The sequence below is a fragment of the Plutella xylostella genome, chromosome 18 (assembly GCF_932276165.1).
Source record: "Plutella xylostella chromosome 18, ilPluXylo3.1, whole genome shotgun sequence".
Classification (NCBI taxonomy): Eukaryota; Metazoa; Arthropoda; class Insecta; order Lepidoptera; family Plutellidae; genus Plutella; species Plutella xylostella.
Window position 1 is genome coordinate 1,463,627 of NC_063998.1, and position 20,626 is coordinate 1,484,252.

Sequence of the window (20,626 nt, forward strand, 5' to 3'; positions counted from 1 at the left end):
TGAAACTAAAAAATATAGTTAAATATTGTCTCCCTGGCTGATTAGCATAAGAAGGTACCGACTAGACAGTCGCCATTAAAGAAGATGCTTTGATTTCGGGATAAAGATACAATAAAGCCTTTGTTGGAAGTGCGGAATAAGGCAAAAGGGGATGTGACCTATGACGCATGATACCCAAGTTTGCTATCTCTCTCATGCCGTGCGCAAATTTTACCTGCCATAGCTATGTCCTTGTTTTTGTTGCAAAAACCGTCATTAAAACTACATTGTTTTAGTGATGTCGTTTTAGTGTTACTCCTAATTCGAAGCAGAGATGTACAGTGCATTACTTACAGCGCAAAAATATTAAAATGTGGCAGTTTTTACTGTTTTTTATGTATTGTGGGGGTAAGCCTATCAGTCAGACAGACGGACAAAGAGATCCTATAACGGTTGCTTTTTTTCTTTTGACGTTCGAAACCCTAAAATTAAGTAAAAATATTATGCTGCTACCAAAAAATGTACTTAAAGGTATTGAAAAAGCGGTATACAGGGTTATTGGTAAGTAGACCTGATCCTTTCAGGAGGTGATAGAGGAAGGCATTTCCAGTCGATTATACCCTATAATGCATTATCCGAAACTTAACCATTTCTAAGATATTTAATATTTAAAGATTTTTTGAATTTTTGCCAAAATTTCATGTTTAAAACCGAAAATAAAAAAACTAGCCATATTTCAATACTTTTTTTGTTTGTTTTGAATTAGTAACATCTTAATAAACTTATTAAAATGATCAAATGTGCATTATTTGACTTAAATTAGACACAATACCTCAAAATAGATAAACATTTTTTAAAAATATTCAAAACCTAAAAAGAAATAAGTTAAATTAAAAAAGAATTTCATACAACAATTTTTTGTGCACTTCAGCTTAAAAACATTGTCAACTTATAAGCTTTCAAATGAGATATTTCAATATCAAATCGATTTAGGTATCACCAAGATATGGCCAAAACAATCAGAAAAGGTGGACAAAATTCAACAGAAAAACTAACAGATTAGCGCAATTTAAAGGTAAAAAGTGTGATGGTTTTCAGTCCTGTTCACTTTAGTATGGAAACCCCTGTTGAGTTTTCTTGACAAGTCCCAATGTTAATGGAAAGTATCGTAGGCGGGGACCAGCAGAGGGTTCACCATTTAGCTGAATGTTACTTAGAAAACGGCCTTGAGTGGCGGTCAAGTTGTTCCCCGCCTGCGATACTTTCCATTAACATTGGGACTTGTTTTCATGTTTTTAGCGTACAGTCGGGTTTTTCGTTTGTTTATAATTGTATATTTTTATTTGTAACTTTTTAGTTGTTTTTATTTTATGAAATTTTACGTCAGTAGTTCATGATCATTTTTTATTTCAATAATTTTGGTGTTGTTATTTAAATACCTTCAATATGCATATTTTTGTAATGTGAAAATCAAGCCCTTTCATTTGATACCTTACACGGCAAAGTTGAATTATTATTTTTTCGATCATCACGTTATGTCCTCTAGAGGGCGCTATGTACATTTTAATGGAACGTCACATAGCCTATAACCATCGCGCCATCAATACGCTTCTAACAATACCTCATACATCAAAATAGAAACTTTGTTGGACATGTGACTTTTTACCATGGAAAACGAATATTTTTTTTCGAGAATTTGCCAATCTCGTAGAACAAAAGTTGTCCAGAATGACTCCTTGAGTCATCCCCTTTTGGCTTAGTATAGCCCTTTTGCGACACTATGTATTTACTTTGCTTTGTCGTCGGGGTTCAGTTGGCTGGAGGATGCCCGAAACTTATTATCTACACTTTAATACTTTTAGTTACCTTTCTACAAGTAAATACCACATTTGTTTGAGAAAGCTAATCGGGTTCCGAGTATAGAGTAAAGTGGCACCCCTATTAATTTCTACTCTTTCCTGGTGCCTACCAGTGTAAGTAAGAATTATACTTACTTACCCTAAAATCACCCAAAATGTACTTGAACATAATTGTCAATAAAGTTGGCGAGTTAAAGTTTATCGACCCACTGTGCAAACTTACATGTGTGCGTGTCACTGCGTGTGCTGTGTGAAGAGCATTGAAAACCCAAAATTGGCGCGGCACGTCACCCTGTACGGGCCCTTAACAGAATAAACTAAACTTAGCTACTAACAGTGTTTGATAATATACAGAATAATATAGAGTTATAATTTTTTGATTTAAAAGTGAATCCCGTGATGAAAAATTATCATTGTGTTTGCTACATTGACTTGTCGACGGGCAGTTTACTTACAAAATCCACCCCCTTTATTGTATTGTACCGACCTGCAACATCTAATCAGACAAAAAATGACCTATTCATAAAACAGACAAAGTGCTGTCAACATAAATAAAAACATTCCAAAATAAAACTAAAAAGCAAAAGCGACCAGGTTTTCTTTTCAACGGTTATTTCGCGTTGCCGTCATAATTTTTCGTTAAAAATGAGACGCACATTTTGGTATTACAACGACGCTGACAAATTTAACGTAGCTTGAGTTACGGCTAAAGATTATGCTAAATAACAGTTTAATGCCGGATTTTTGAAATTATTTTACGATTTATGATTTCGCAAAATTAAATTAGAACGTTTTTTTACAGTCGTTGGTATGTCAGCAATTGAGTCACAAAGATTAATACATTTTGATTAATTATTAAATTATCACAATTATTGTATTAGGCAAGGATTGATAGTTTTATTTGAAATCCAAACTACTAAAAAAATACAAACACATAATATACCTAGTGTTATTTGATGTTGTAGGTACTTAATATCTATTAACTATCTGAATAAATAAAGGTTGGTAGTTTTTCGTGACTCGTGATCGTGACCGAAAATCCTTTAAACTTGTAAACAAAAGTTTTACTGAGCCGGGATTTTTTTGATTTATTTATTTTATAAAGTTGGAATCATGTTGTTTATCACTAATGTATTTTCGGATTGAATGAACGCTTGCTAAGTTGTTAACGCAGTCCATTTTGGAAAGCTTTTTATATACCTACGCACATAGTTAAACTTATTTATCAGAGTTTAACAAATATTGTGTTGCAAATCACAATTGTTCTTCGGCTTTTGGAAATTAGTGAAAATAATGTAAGTACTCCCTATAAAAATTCATGTCACCAATAAAGATGTTGTACTTAACAAAGTCGTTCAAATCCCGTTTACTCCGCCCAGGCAAGTGCCAATTTCTCCATAGTCGGTTAGAGCATAACCAGGTATTAGTGGTTGACTTTTGACACATCTGTCAATAATTTTATATGGAGATAACGTATAATTAATTAACCAATCCCTGGTCGGTTAGATAACCGACTATGGAGAAATTGGTACTTCACTAATACCTGGTTATGCTCTAACCGACTATGGAGAAATTGGCACTACTATATACTACTTTTGCAACAGCTTGTTTTAGAATAGTCATTATTAAATACATGGTGGTGTCTTCCGCTATACCTACTTGCATTCTGTTCAAATGTTATTTATCATAGTTATAATTAAATATATAGATTCTGTAAATAAACACATTTATGTACCTAGCTATAATTAATTAAGCAAATAGGTAAATAATGTACAAACATTTACTTAAGTCGTATTTACTTAAGTTGTATGCATTACTCTAATTTATGTACATAGAATCTAATAGTGACTATTACCAGAAAAACATAGTTATAAAGTAGGTATTTTGTAAATATTTATTCAGCTAATGCATACTTACCCGGTAAGGTATGTTCAAAGTTAATAAAATTTATTAATTAATTATGAATTATTTTGATTTATAAATACGAAAAATACTAATCATAATGATTCCTTAATCGATGGTTAACTCTGAACAGCCTCTCAAAACTATATTGTATGTCTGCTACAAACTGTATTATATACTAAAAAAACATTAAATATATAAGTACGTTTGATGGATTTGTTCCAAACAGTATGTTTTCTCATCCTGTAAAATTTATATAATATAATCTGTTGTATAAATAAATATTTCTACTTGAAGATTATGTTCATGATGTTGTTTTCTTCCCATCATCGGTTTGTTAACAATCATCTCCACTGGACATAGGCCTCTAACCTACCAACCACTAGAGGTACTAAGTATAAAACCTGGAGCCGCCCCGCGGGTTCACTACAAATGGAAACACACAAGCTTGCACGACATCTGTCTATCTTCATTCTACTTCTTAGTGTACCGGTAGTGGCTTGATCCTTCCTTCTATCAGATAACTTCTTCTTGCTAGACCTATACATAGGGTTATACATAGCATACATAGCATACCTATACATAGGGCTACAGTTGATATGTCCCTCAAGCAGATTCCGTTCATGAAGCCCCTATTAAAACTGCTAAACTCAAATATCTATAAATAAACAAAATAAGCGTAGTGGTTAGTGACCCTGACTACTGAGTCGATGGTCCCGGGTTCGATTCCCGGCTGGGGCAGATATTTGTTCAAACAGAGATATTTGTTCTCGGTTTTTTTTTTTTTTTTTTAAAGATTTTATTATCACTCCACAGACTTTATGTCCGTGCCTTTTTGAGAGATCAATATATTGTGAGAGTTTGGTTGTTTTTTGTCTTCATCTTTTAACTACTCACTACTCAATGTGGAAGCTTATAATATATATATTTTATCTTTTATATATATATACCTATATATTATTAATAATTTTTTTTTATTTTTTTTGCACTCCTGGAGGAAAATCTACACAGACACCTGGGAAGGGGACCCAGGTAGTGTCGGCCTTTAACCGACTAAAAACCCCCAGATGTGCATTTCTTGTTTTTTTTTTTTTTTTTTTTTTCTTTGTTTCACACAGTCACACTTACAATTATAATGGCAACAAACATTTGAAGGGTAGGGCCAGTGTCAGCTGTCTTCAGAGAACTTAACAGACGCCTGTCAGTGGCCACACACTCCTTTTGTCATCGCTGTTGTTTTGCCTGGTGTTAATGTGTGACAGTGTTCTTAAAACTATCTTAATTTTATTGGTTAGTTCTTATACAGATAATATTAATTCATGATATACTATACAATACCTACATATCAAAACTATATAATACATGCTATATACTATACATAACAAAACTATAAAATACATGCAATACGGTTTGGCCGTCAATATAAAATTAAAATCAAAATTCTCCTATTCCGCTCCATTTTGCGTTGCCAAAAGCCTTGATTGCTGGGCAACGACCTCTTTGTCCCGATTTTTTATTGCCATCTTTAGGTTGTACTCGAGGATCCGTTTCTTCGGTGCTGTTATTGCCGTTTTAGCGAGGTTGCCGATAGCGTCCTCGGTGTCATCCGCATAGTAGGTGAAGGCGGAGGTGTGCCTCGACAGCGCCACTACTGCGTGAGGTATGCTATCGTGCAACTTTATTTTATCTTTTGTTTTTATGATAATGACGGATTCGTACGTCAATCCATGTGCTTCGTGTATGGTTAAGACGCGTGATCCCGTTCCTTCTCCAAACCCTTGGCTGGTCAGGGTCTCTTTTTCTTCCTGTGTATGCGTCAGGAATAGAGTGTTGGTTTGGGATTTTGGAATTGCTGCGTCTGTAAACCTTTTCAGCTGCAGGGATTGGATACGCGTTGTGGCTGCGTATATGCCTGAGTATACTTCTCTTAGGGCGTATGCAACATCCATGGGGTTTCTGTATGAGCACAACAGCTCCTGGGTGATGTTTGCTACCAGTGTTGGGCGACTGTACCTTAGTTCGAATAGGTTCTCTCTGTCTATGTACGGTAGCTGGTTGATGTCTCCGATTAGAGCAATATCACTGGCACGGGACAGGCGGGCGGCAATTACGATTGCCCCGAAATGGTTCATCAGGGCCTCGTCAATTATCAGGCGTTGGCATCCGACATGTTCTCTAAAGCCGTTTACTAGGACTGATGCCATCGTACGTACCCTAGTTCTAACCATGTTCCCGATCCTATGCGCTAGCCTGTTTCGTATATCGACGGCCGCCTCAGTTGTCGTGGTGATAATGGTGTCTTTGCTCACATCGAAGTTATTTACCACCCAGGTTGTCTTCCCACATCCAGGTACCCCGTTCACCCAAGCGATGGTGGGCATCGTCCAGCTATTCCAGGTAGCGTTAATGGTTTCCGCTTTTGCTAGGATTTTGTCCTCTAGCATAATCCTGGTACACTGAGCTACGACCACCATTTGGTTGTTGTGTGGGAGAGTGAGTTTCGGGATGTTGCGTTCCCAGGGCACGAATCCGCATTCCTCGCTATAAGCCGCCATATACGCTCCAGTCATTTTGCCTCTGAGGACTTGGCAACTACTGTTATCGTATATGCAGGCTTCGGCCTCCTCGAGTAAAACTTTTAGCCGGCTTTCGTTCTCTTGCCTGTAGGTCTGCATGATCGTTTTGCAGGACAAGAGATTTACCTGCTTTGTGGCGGTTGTAATTGCCATAAATTCGATGGCGGCATTCTCTAGATGGTCGTTTGAGGTGGTAGCTGTTTTCAGCTTCGGTGGGACCACCTGGCCCATATCCGCTCGAGTAATTTTCCTCTGGGCAAGCCTTTTTCCAGTTTTAGGTTCTCTGGAGATTTGGCGCCTCTCGGGTGTCCTCTGTGGTTTTCCTATAAGGCTTGAGGCAGCTGCTTTAAAAGCCTGGAGGAACCCTTGGACACGCCCTTGCGATGTTAAATTGTGCATCCTCCTTTCCATGTTCCGTTGTTCTGAAGCGGCGACAGCCCCAGCGGTCATCCTCTCCTGTAGGCGTTCAGATCCGGTGACCATGTATTCGGCTTGTTGGTGGCAGTTGTCAATGCCCCTCGCAAGTATATGACCTTTGAGAAAGCTTAGATGTTCTCGGTCCTCTGTTCTCGGGTCTTGGATGTGCCCGTAAAATGGCAATAGGCCCGCCCCCTATTGCATTAGAACTAACATAACACTCTGGCGAAAAGTGGGTGCAGCAATGCACCTCTGCCTACCCCGCAAGGGAGTACATTAGTACAAGGCGTGAGTGCGTGTTTTTTTTTTCTATAAATAAATCTAAACGACGCGATTTACTTACAAGAAAGAACCTTTTAGTTCAGAATTTGACAATGCACGTGCCGCTTTTATTCGGTCCTCGTTTGCCTTTGTTGCCTGCTGTTTGTGTCCTTTAGAGGCCAAAAAGAGTTATGAAGACAGGGGTGTAAAGCTTAATATAAAATTAATCCAACAACAAAGGTGCCGCCAACTACCTACTTCGATGTCACACGACACACGAGTCAGGGAAAAGAAAATGAATCTTTGTAGGGCCGTTAGCGATAGCTTTGCAACGGGTTAAAGATGGAGATTTTTCTGATGACTGGTAGCCAGAAGAGACAATAATACAACGTACTACGTCAGAAATTATAATAATTGGCACTTGTTTCTGTTGCAAAGTAAGCTTGGTAGGACTCTACCGCAACACTTTCATCATTTCAGGCGAATAAAATACACCAATCACGTCGCTTCAGGAACACGCACAAAATAAACCCGTGTAAGTATATCAGGTAAAAAGAGGGACAAAACAAAAGAAAACTGCCTTTGATGTGCGAATCCCGGAGTAGTGATGTACGTTATGAAGATATGTTTTAAAAGAGTCGATGACGTTAAAAAACAAAGTCTCGAATTTTATTTGACGCTATTTGGCGATATTCAACGGACTCATAATAATAGTCACAAGGAAAAGTATTTTCACATATTGTATATAATATGTGTATAGTTACACTTCTATGGGCGATGATTTCAAATGACTGAATGGAAATCTTATGGCAATATAGAAAAAAAGCTACATTTGTTAGTCCATGAACAAAATGGAGAATTTTTTTTCTCGAATCACCCTTCCATTTAGTAACAAGCAGATGCAAATTAAAATATCTTATCCGTTAACAGATATACTTACTTACATAATATGCCATATTTCAGCCCCTACTGGTAAAAGGATTGAAAATAATCGATATATTTTAAGGGCATACCCAGCTCTAAATAAAACACGGTCTGACATGATCAGCAAGCGCGCCGGATATCTGTATGTAAAACGGGAAACTCAATGGAGATTTCTCTTCAAAGGAGAATGTTTCATTTTCACGCACCTTCCACTCGCAGTGCGGAGTAATCCTTCATGAGGGGTTAGCCAGGTACAGACAACAAAAAAGATCAAGTCCCACCCTAACCAAGTAGAGTCAACAAAAAGATCAGAACCAGCGCAAACAGTTTGATTCTAAGACCCATAACGTATATCTTCATAATTTACGGTTTACGGCTTTGGTTCACAAGTACATTTCCGTGGTGGTTCTGGGATAAAAAGGAATGTAGTTATTCATTCTCTCAACTATCACCAGTTAACATAGAACACTGCGGACACGGGTGTCAAAAGAATAGATAGTTTACAATTTTACTCCCTGTACCTCCTGCAGGTTGACTGGTAGAAAATGCTTTTAGCATTAGTCCACCTAATTGTACATAATTACTTTAGTATATTGTGCAATGAAGAATAAATAAATAAATAAATAAATAGTAGGTAGTTATGTACCCCCAAGTATCTCACCCTTAGAACTTTCTGGAACTTTAAATATAAACATAAACAGAGATACTGTAAGCATTGCAACATATTATATTGTTATTGCATCAGCCAGGATGCTGATGGATCATTCCACGAATCTCCAACTTTGTAAAGCATCAACTGTATGGAGTGTAGAGTGATGTGTCAGCAGATTGGTCACGTAGGCCACTGTTAGTGTTAAGACTATGTCATTGTATGAGTCAGTATTAAACGGACCTCAAATCGGAACGGTTATGCTCGTCTTTAATTTTAGTTTTTAAAAACCTAATAGCGCGGACCCGCAATTTGACTGGCGCAGCCGGTAGGATAGTCGCTAATATTAGCAGCGCGTGTTTCGCATCTGTCGGTTCGAGCATCAAATTTTGCTTACCTAAAAAGGTGAAATTACGTCGCGATTCGCTATTAAACGGCTATTCCAAGAACCAAACAAATACGTCAAGAAAAGGGTATTCAAAAGTGCATTAGTGTTTTTGCTCGAGTGTTGAGGCAGCGATGCGTTGGTAAGTACACTTCTCACCTCCCAAATCCAGTCCTCTCCATTTTTCACATGTTATTTAGGGATCAAATTCTCTCTGCTTAACGCTAGATATTAAGTAAAGTGTATTAAATTGATTAAATTGATTAAAAGTAAGAAAAAGTTAATTGTAAAGCTAAAAATAGTGCATCAAATTCTGCAACCCCTAGTTAAGTAAAATATAGGATAAGTAATCATTATTCTAGGAAAATTCCCATAATTGTTGAGTTATTTTGGAAGCGTTTGCTTAAAATCAGTAATGTCTAAAATAATTTTAATACCCCGCGAATTTTCTGGAGTAATACCCACCTTCAATGGTGACGGGAAGTTACTAAGGACATTTCTCACGAAATGCGAATATGTTATCAATGCATATAAAGGAGATAACAACCCCGAACAGGAGCTCTACCTGTACCATCTAATTACGAGCAAACTAGTTGACAAAGCCGCTGTTCTTATCAGCGAAAGACAGGATATAGAGTCATGGCAACAGCTAAAAGAAATTTTGACACAAAGCTTCGGTGATAAACGCTCAGAAGAGTGTATAGCCATCGAATTGGAAACGTTAAAAATTAACCCACAAGAAGACTTTTCTAGCTTTTACAGTAGAATACAACACATTAAAAGCGCTTTAATAGCCAAGGTCAACCTTTTGGAAGACCAACAACTGAGAAAAAGTAAAGTAACAATATATGAGAATCTTGCCAAAAATGTTTTCCTCTATAACTTGCCTGAGGATTTAATACGGATTGTACGGTTGAAAGAATGTAATTCGATTGAAAGTGCCCTCAGCATCGTATTGGAAGAGGTAAACTTCAAATTCCAATATCAATCTAGAAACAATATGTTAAAGAATGCAACCCCCACGTCAAAACCCCCTCAGTTAACATCATTTAACAACCAGAATTCTTTCAGACCACCAGCATTCCTTCAGCAAGGCTTCAGACCTCTTGTTCCACAAAATAACCAATTTAAATTTGGCATCCCCCAAAATCAACCCTATGTTAGACCCAACTTCCAGCCTACAGGCTACAGACCGAATTTCCAGCCTACAGGCTACAGGCCCAATTTTCAGCCAACTGGTTACAGGCCCAACTTACCCCAAAATCAGTTTAAGTTCGGCATCCCCAACCAAAACTTGCAAAGACCACAGTTTAAATTTGGAATTCCCAACCAGCAGTTTCACCCCTATAAATCCAACAACGCAGTGACGACTGACGTATCCATGAGAACAGCCCCTGTAAAGCAATTCTCAAAACCAACCAATATGAACCAACTCTTTTATAACGAGTTGCCATACGAACCCGAATCAGAGCAAAATCAACCTGAAAACTATGACGATAATGTCTATTATCCTGAGTACGCTCACGAAGAACCCGCGTACAATGACGAATACTATAATGAAATCCCACCTATGTCTAATCAGGAAGTAGAGACTGAAACTGAAAATGAAAATTTTCAGGAAGAAGCCTCCCCAACCAACCCGAAGAGATAATACAAATAAATTGCCACCAAGTTAATAAACTACCCCACATAGTCATCCCTGAAATAAATGCTAAGTTCATGATCGACACTGGTAGCACCCGATCTTTCATGAGCCCTGAAATAGCGAACTATTACTTTTCAGACTTCAAATACCAAGAGCCCTTTGAAGTAATTAGTACCCACTCACGCAGTAAGCACGGAGAAGTAATTTATATACCTCTCCTGAAAACATTTCAGAGCCCACTGAAACATAAATTTTATCTGTACAGCATAGATAAAAACTATGACGGTCTGATTGGTTCAGATCTACTGACGGAGCTTGAAGCCACAGTAGATATGAAAAACCAACTACTTATAACACCCAACACACGGATACCAATAATATACAGTCCACCTCGACAGGCTATCCTTGAGCCCCGCTCTGAAACCCGTGTGAAAATTCCCACGAGCTTAGAAAATGGTGAAGCGATAATTGACTACAGAGATTTCGGAAACGGAATTAGAATGCCTTCAGCAATAGTCACTTGTAAAAATGGCCTCGCTGAAACAATAATACAAAATCTTTCAGAGGAAAGCGTAACGCTTACATTCCATAAGCCTTTTCAGGTCCAACCTTTTCAGGAAACAGAAATAAAATGTCATTTCAACACCGCCACCACCGATTATGATGTAGACGAAATATTAAAAGACAACCTTAATAAAATCCGCCTTGATCACATGAACGAGGAGGAAAGAAAAGCAATTTTCCAACTTTGTTATGAGTACCGCGATATCTTTTACACAGATAAATTACCCTTAACTTTCACCAATCAGGTAAAACATGAAATCAGAACCACTAACGAAGATCCGATCTATGTAAAACCCTATAGATTACCCCCGGTCCTTAATGAGGAAATCAATAGACAAGTGGAAAAACTGCTTAAAGATAACGTTATACAGGAATCCCACTCTCCGTGGAGTGCCCCAGTTCACCTCGTACCAAAAAAATTAGATGCATCCGGCGAACGAAAGTTCCGTATGGTAGTCGATTACCGACGCCTTAACGAAATAACTACAGACGATAAGTTCCCTTTGCCTAACATCACTGACTTACTAGATAAGCTAGGAAAATCTATATATTTCAGCACAATAGATTTGGCATCCGGCTATCACCAGGTAGAAGTGCTAGAAAGAGACAGAAAGAAGACAGCGTTCAGTACTCAGAACGGGCATTACGAGTTCACGCGTATGCCGTTCGGTTTAAAAACCGCGCCCGCTACTTTTCAGCGCGCAATGAACAACGTTCTAAGAGGCCTGCATAACATCCATTGCATGGTATACTTGGACGACGTGATAATCTTTTCAGCTAGCCTTCAGGAGCACATTCACAAGCTCAAAACAGTTTTCCAACGACTTAGAGAATCCAACCTGAAAGTACAGTTAGACAAAACAGAATTTTTGTGCAAGGAAGTTCTTTATCTAGGTCACAAAATAACTCAGAACGGCTTACAGCCGAATGACGATAAAATTCAGGCAGTCCTGAATTATCCCATACCTAAAACTACCACCGAAATAAAAAGTTTCCTTGGCCTCATCGGATATTACCGCCGATTCATCAAAAACTTTGCCCAAATAACGAAACCGCTTACCAATTGTCTCAAGAAACGCAACAAAATTGTAATAGATCAACAATACATAGATGCCTTTCAGAAGTGTAAAGAGCTATTAACAAACGCACCCCTCTTACAGTACCCAGATCCTGAAAAAACTTTTATATTGACCACCGATGCTTCCCAGATAGCCCTTGGTGCAGTGCTTTCACAAGGTGCAGTAGGTAGTGATCTCCCCGTCGCTTATGCAAGCCGCACTCTGACCGAAACCGAATCACGTTATAGCACGATCGAACGTGAACTTCTAGCCATTGTATGGGCCATCAAACACTTCCGCCCCTATCTTTACGGGAAGAAGTTTATCATTTACACCGACCATCGTCCCTTGGCGTGGTTACATTCTCTCAAGGAACCCAGCAGCAAACTTACCCGTTGGAGGTTAAATCTCTTAGACTATGACTTCGACATAGTATATAAAAAGGGCAAACAAAACAGTAACGCTGACGCATTGTCGCGTATAAAAGTAAATGCACTATCTGATAAGGACTCAATGGTAGTAAATTATGACAAAAAGGACTTACCCCGCGATTCACAGGACTCACGTACAATCACCATATCTGATTCTGAAAAAGAAAAAACAATCACCATCTCCGACTCAAGTTCTGAAAAATCAGACTTAGAAAATATTACATATCCGGTTCCATCCCTCTCCAGTAAATCTGATACAATACATTCAACACAGGACCTTCAGTCACACGGTATACCTATTTTACACGAAGCAATCGATACTAAGCCCAATCAAATATTAGTTTTTCAATGGTATAAAAACAGTATGCAAGTTCAAGACAGGTCCCGCGAAAAACAAAAGGTCTTAGAAGTTTTCCTACCCATAGATAACCAAGATCTAATAAAACAATTCCTGAAAGAATACATAAAACCAAAAACCAAGTATTTCATCTATTTCGAACAGGAAGAACATAGAAAACAGTTCAGCAATATAATAATCAGCCTTTTTAAGGGTGGTTCAATCCAATTTTTCGAGTGCACTGAAAGAGTAGTTTTCATCGAGGACGAAAATGAACAGAAGGCGGTTATTCTGAAATTTCACCTCGGAAAAACCTGCCACAGAGGTATTCGAGAAACCCTCACACACATTAGGCGACATTTCTTTTGGCATAACATGACTGAAACAATTTCAGCAGTAATTAACTCATGTGACGTGTGCAAAAAGATGAAATATGACCGTAAACCCCTGAAACCATACTTACAGTTAACTCAAACACAAGAAGCCCCATTTCAGGAAATATTCATAGATCTGTTCACTATCGAAGGAAAAATATACCTCACCCTTGTTGATGCTTTCAGCAAGCTAGGCCAAGCAATCGAAATTTCTAGTAAAAGCACCCCTGAAGTCATCCGCGCACTAATAAAATACTTTTCTTATTACGGTGTACCAAAGAAAATAAGCTGCGACCCCGGTACTGAATTTAACAACGAGCTTCTGAAAGAAATGATGTCACTCTATAAAATTCAATTGCACATAGGCACGCCTAGAAACCCTAACTCAATGGGTATAGTCGAACGATTTCATTCCACCTTAATTGAAATTTACAGATTGGCAAAATACGAGCAACAATGTACCGACGCCGCATCCATAATGACTTACTCTATCATGGCGTATAACAACTCAATCCACTCCGTTACTAACTTAACACCATTTGAAGTCGTCTTTGGTCATGTAGAGTCTGAAAACCCATTTAACGTAAACTTCGAGAAACAATACTTACAAAAATTGATGAAAGATCACGCGAAACGAACAAAAATTCTATATAAATACATATCAGATAAAATGCTTACCTCAAAAGAAAAATCCCGTGAAAAACGTGGTGGTGAGGCCGATATTCAGTTCTCAGAAGGAAAACCAATTTTCACAAAATTAGTCAACACCCGCAGGAGCAAGGATAAACGCCGTTTTGAAAAAGCGATCGTTACAGGAAAACCTGAAAGAAATATCGTACCTGTTACCGTCAGAGGTAGACAGACTCGAATTCCCATTAAAAACATAAAACGCCCTTCGCAGGTGCTGCTTAGTGGCCATGATGGCTCTCATGAGCCCCAGCCTGGGCCTTCAACTTCAAAAGATTGAAAACAATCCCGGGATCCTCCCCGTAAGACAAGGAACAGCTGTTATTCAACAGGATAACTGGCTTATTTTTAAGGTATTAGATTTAAATGGCCTACTGATGGAATTAGAATATAATAATAGGAAGTATAGTAACTTTAGTAAGTTAGTATCCGTAGATAAGCCTTATTTTAATGAATTTTTAGGAATACGAGAACAAGTAGAGTATTTACAGAAAATTACTATAGATAAGTTTAAACAGATTATCCCTTCACACCGAGTCCGTAGAGGAATATTGAACCCTATTGGTTCTATAATAAAAGTCATAACAGGAAACTTAGATCAGGAAGACGCTCAACATTACGAACAGTTAATAAGTAATTTAAATAATCAACAGATCTCTACAAACAAACGCTTAACCGTTGTTTCTAAGATGATAGACGGTCTAATTAACTCATCAGAAATATTACATAATAACTCAAAAATTATGGACAATAGACTAAAACGTATTGAAATAATGTTAAAGGAAATCAGCACTAAAGAAAATAATGCAGTTTACTCTACTTATATCTTAAGCTTGTATAACCTATTTGTAAGTAATTTTAGAACGCTTTATATAAAGATTAGCGAGTTAGAGACTGCCTTAGCCTTCACTAAGATAAATATTGTACATCAATCTATACTTAACTCAACTGATTTATTACAGCTGTTAATTAATATATCTAAATCTGAAAACCTTATGTATACACCTACCTTGGAAAATTTAGTAAAAATAGAAGATACAATCAATGTTAAATCATACATGATAGATAGAAAGATAACATTTGTATTAGAAATACCATTGATAGCAAACTCTACCTATAATTACTATAGAATGTACCCCTTACCTATCTTTCATGACCCTGAAAACCTTACCCTTGTAATAATTCCCAAATATCCTTATATCCTGGTGAGAGGTGTTACATATTTACCACTTATACAACCTTGCAAGCAGGTATCTGAAGAAAATTACCTATGCACTCATGAAAATAGAGCACCATACCCTGAAATTACATGCACTGAGGAGCTGATGACATTTAAAGAGCACCCGACTCACTGTAATCAGAATGCAGTGATTATAGAGCAGATTAAGGTTCAGAAAATATCTATTAATAAATGGATATTATATAGCCGCAACACAACTATTATTGAAAAGCGATGTAATAGCGAAATAAGCCGTAACTCCATAAAGGGTACGTATATAATACTTATAGACGAACCCTGTGATCTCTTCATTAACAATATGCAGCTGCATCATCAACGATCATATACCGAGAATATGTCATCAGAACGCATCCCTTCAATAAAACTGCCGGAACTACAAAACAGAGTAAACTCCAAGGAAAACGAGAATCCAGTAAATCTTCAAGGAATGGACCTCAGCGACCTGCAACACATGTCCTACATGCTGAAACAACTCAATAGTGAAAGTGATAGTGAAATGGGCAATTCAGTGAAAGTGAAAAGCATTAGTCTAGGCACTCTTTTACTGTATTTTATTGTATTTTTAATGATTATTGTGTTTATTCTTAAAAATAGGAAAAAGCTCACTAATATGTTGCAGTGGCGAAATCATCGAGATGTGCATGTGCAACCCCCCGATAATTTCGCTCTTAAGGAGGGAGGAGTTATGTACCCCCAAGTATCTCACCCTTAGAACTTTCTGGAACTTTAAATATAAACATAAACAGAGATACTGTAAGCATTGCAACATATTATATTGTTATTGCATCAGCCAGGATGCTGATGGATCATTCCACGAATCTCCAACTTTGTAAAGCATCAACTGTATGGAGTGTAGAGTGATGTGTCAGCAGATTGGTCACGTAGGCCACTGTTAGTGTTAAGACTATGTCATTGTATGAGTCAGTATTAAACGGACCTCAAATCGGAACGGTTATGCTCGTCTTTAATTTTAGTTTTTAAAAACCTAATAGCGCGGACCCGCAATTTGACTAGGTAGTTAGTATTATCAAGTCAGCGACGCAAATATCTGACCCACAATACAACATACAGATACCTATACATTTTCTGGATAAAAAATGGGCTTCTGGATTTACACTAATAATATTAAATGGGCTCCGAAACTTCTGTACTACTTTAAAAAAATATTTTGCCCTTATGCGAGAAACTCGCACGGAAAACCAAGAAAGTAATAAGAATGGCTTAAAAACAGAATGCTAAAATTTCATGGGCGTAGATAAAAGTGGAAGCGAATTAATATTGTAATAAAACTGTGTTACTATTTCACGGCCCTGCAGTGCCCTGGGGGCTCTCAAATCTTATATAAAGGTCAATAGAAGTTTTCTCGTTACAAGAAACTTGTACAGTTCTGCCGTTCACCTAATAAATCTTGAAACAAATCATTCAACCAAAAAATGGGCAATTCATTGTTTGATTTAGAAACAAGATAGTCCAAAGATGGTGTATCAAATCCACATCTACTTTAAAAATAAATACAATAATGAAGATTGGGGTCGAAACCAGGTATCCCGTAGTGACGTATCAACTGAACTTACTTACGTTCGACGTAAGGCCGTGGCCACAGCTTTCAGCGGTGCGGGATGAGGTGCGGCGTGAGGGGCGGCGGGCGGTGCGGATTGCGGTGGTATGCCACAGCTCGACCAGTTGCGACCGCGGCGGCGCATTTGTTTTGGTCGCGCGTTCTCTAGTCCGTCCACTTGATGCCGCCGCGCGCGCCGCTTTGAGCTGTGGCCGCCTCGATACTCTCTAGTACATTTGTTTCGCTCGCACACCGCGCCGCCCGCCGCCGCCGCGCACCGCGCCAGTCAACCCGCGCCGCTAGCCGCGCCGCATTTCGCGCCGCGGCTAGCTGTGGCATACTTCGTACGTTGGCTAGCGTTTGTTTTCGGCGCTCACCGCTAGCCGCGCCGCACGCCGCGCCGCAATTGGCTGTGGCCAGGGGGTATGACAACCCTGGGAAGTCAGCGACGGACGCTAATCCAACTGAGTAATTTTATTTTTCAACACAACATTCGTGACGAGGTTTTATTATTTTTGTAATATTTTAACTACTTTAAATTTAAACATATTACAAAAAGTAATGAAAACCTCGTTATCACACACACCATGAAAATGCATGCTAATGAAATATTTCCGAAACCATATCAGTTATCCTTTTGTAGTGAAAATCAAAAGGTTTATTTAATTAAATGAATGTTGCACAAAATTAATAAAATATTGTATTGGATGAAGGCTGGTTAATAAGGCAGGTTTATAATTATTTGGCAGCCAGAGACATTTCGCTCAATGAAACGTGCATAGATATAGATAGGTAATAATAATAATCTGTGGGGACATCTCACACACGGCCATTCGACTAAAAACTAGGCAGAGCCTGTATCGGACTGGGCTTCAGACAGCTGATATATATACACAGATACATACATATTATACATACATACATACATATGCTCACGCCTGTCTCCCAGAGGGGTAGGCAGAGACTATGGATCTCCACGTGCCACGATCCTGACATACTTCTTTCGCTTCCTCCACATTCATAAGTCTCTTCATACACGCACGTCGGTTTCGGACACTCCTAATTTGGCTCTTCTTGAGTATGTCGCCTATCTGGTCGACATACTTTCGCCTAGGACGTCCTCTACCGACACAACCATACATCTCCGCACAATAAATTTCTTTCGTCAGTCTTCTTTCATCCATCCTTTCAATGTGACCAAACCATCTCAACATTCCCTTTTCAATTTTGGTCACTACGTCTTCTTTTACTCCAACTCGATCTCTTATAACACTATTCCTTATCCTATCCTTCAGTTTCAGTCCATACATACTTCTTAGAGAGCGCATCTCAACAGCATTTACCCTACTTTCATTCTTCTTCTGCCAAACCCAGCTTTCACTTCCATACATTAGTGTAGGGACCAACACTCCCCCATGAACAGCCAAACGAGCCTTTTGAGACACGTTTTGACTCCTCATGAAAGAGTGCAAGGCCCCATTTACTTTATTTCCCGCTTTCACTCTTCTTTCAATATCCCCCTCACATTTCCCATCCCTCGTAAACAGACTATCCAAATAAACAAACTCATTCACTTGCTCCACTTTTTCGTTCTCGATCGTGATCTTACATTCAGTTACCTCTTCCTCTCTTTCAAACACCATAACTTTCGTCTTATTAACATTCACTTTCATTCCTTTCCTTTTAAAACTTTCATGCATGAGAGTTACTTGTTGTTGCAGCCGTTCTACCGACGATGCAAGTATGACTTGATCGTCAGCATACAGCAAACACTTAAGAAGTAACTCTCCTATTCGCAAACCTCTTTCATCATCTTTCATATCCTTGAGACAACTATCCATAAATAAATTAAACAGCCAAGGCGAAGCCACACATCCCTGTCTAACACCTCTGTGGATACCAAACCAGTCAGTGTAGGCTCCGTTTATCCTGACACACGCACTAGATTCCCTATAAAGGGACCTCAGTGCCCGCGTCAGGTGGCCGTCCACTCCATAAACGGATAGTGTCTCCCATAAATCATTCCTCCTCACTCTATCATAAGCCTTTTCTAAATCTACGAAGGCACAGAACACCTTTTGCTGCTTTGCAAGGACCTTTTCTGTGACGCTTCGTAGAGAAAAGACTTGATCCGTACATCCCATCCCTTTTCGAAAACCACCTTGCACATCCCAGATCTTTTCTTCCGTCTCTTTCACTACCCTTTCAATCAATATTTTTGCATACAATTTACCAACTATACTTAAGAGGCTGATGCCGCGGTAACTGTTGCAGGTCTGGAGCGAGCCTTTTCCTTTATACAAAGGAACTATGACCGCTCTGCCCCAGTCGCGTGGCACCGTACCGCAACGCCAGCACTCATTGAAGAGTTGGTAAAGCTCACTTGCAGCCACTCCACCTCCCGCTCTTAGCATCTCTAAAGATACCCTATCATACCCGGCCGATTTGCCAACTTTCATTCTTTTTAATGCATCCATAATTTCTTTCATACTATCTTGTTTTCCTCATCTACAATTCTTTCACTACTACATCACTTACAGTCATACAATCTGTGCTTTCAAACAAACTTTCAAAATATTCTTTCCATCTTTTAAGGACTTTATTTTCATCATTCACAACATCTCCATTTTCATCCCTTATCACATCCAGATTTGTATTCTCTGACTTCCCTCGAGCCTTTCTTACCAACTTCCTGAACAATTTAATGTTCGCTCGAAAGTTGTCAGAGAACTTTCTATCACATTCATCTTTTAATGCCTTTTTCTTCCTTTCAATCACTTCTTTTACTTTTTTCTTTAGTAAAACATACTTTTCACGAATCTCTTTCATTTCATCTTCCATTCCCTGATTTCCTTGCATTCTGTTGTTGGCTTTTTTAGACAACAAATCCAACCATGCCATCTTCTTTTCATTCACTACCTTTTTGCATTTATCATCCCACCAAGTAAGCTCCCTCTTACCACTCTTCTTTCTTTTATTCACTCCACATACTTTCACCGCCGTATTTACTAAATTGTCTTTCAAGCGCTTCCATTTTTCTTCTAAATCATTTTCATCTAAGATAGTGCTCTCTAAGTTTTCTTTCAAACTTCTTCTATACTCTTCACTTACTACATCATCTTGCAATTTTTCTACTTTGATACGCTCTAAATTTGTTGTTGATACTCGAGGTCGGTGTCGCCAATAATTAAACAGACCACGAATCCGGCTTTCAACCAGAAATGGTCCGTTCCAACATTAACACCCCGAGGCATTAGGCTCGAGTATCAGCAACGTTTACGCGTAATCTTTCATCCACAATCACAAAGTCTATTATACTCCTTTCATTCTGTCGTTGCCATGTATACATATGTATCTCCTAGTGCTTGAACATAGAATTAGAAACTACAAGGTTTCTTTCTAAGCAAACATCCAGAAGATACCTGCCATTCTCATTCACTCTTACGTCACCAAACTTACCCAGTACACTTTCATACCCATCACGCTGTACACCTACCCAACTATTAAAATCACCGAGCATAATAACCCTTTCATTCTCATCGCAATTATCTAATACTCCATTCATACTCGTACTTAGCCAAAACTCATCTTTCTCCTGTGTAGTGTCTCCGGGGCATAAACCCCCAGAACAAACAATCTCGTCAAACCTACTTTTAACCGGATCCAGATAAGTCTCGGGCTCACGCACTCGTACTCTTTCACACAATTATTCCAGCGTTCAGATAGGACAATCCCAACCCCTTGACAGCCATGCTCAGATTCAGGAACCCCTGACCAATA

General features: G+C 38.6%; 1 protein-coding gene across 1 annotated transcript; it reads left to right on the plus strand.

The window, feature by feature from the left end:
• Positions 1-8,549: 8,549 nt before the first annotated feature.
• LOC125489904 lies at positions 8,550-10,603 on the plus strand. The gene has a single exon (XM_048627481.1). The coding sequence runs from the start codon at positions 9,368-9,370 to the stop codon at positions 10,601-10,603; it is 1,236 nt and encodes a 411-aa protein (XP_048483438.1). The 5' UTR covers positions 8,550-9,367.
• Positions 10,604-20,626: the final 10,023 nt, after the last annotated feature.

Bases quoted from the DNA above. Each gene is read 5' to 3' on its own strand.
- LOC125489904 (XM_048627481.1), top strand. From the start codon at position 9,368: ATGTCTAAAATAATTTTAATACCCCGCGAATTTTCTGGAGTAATACCC.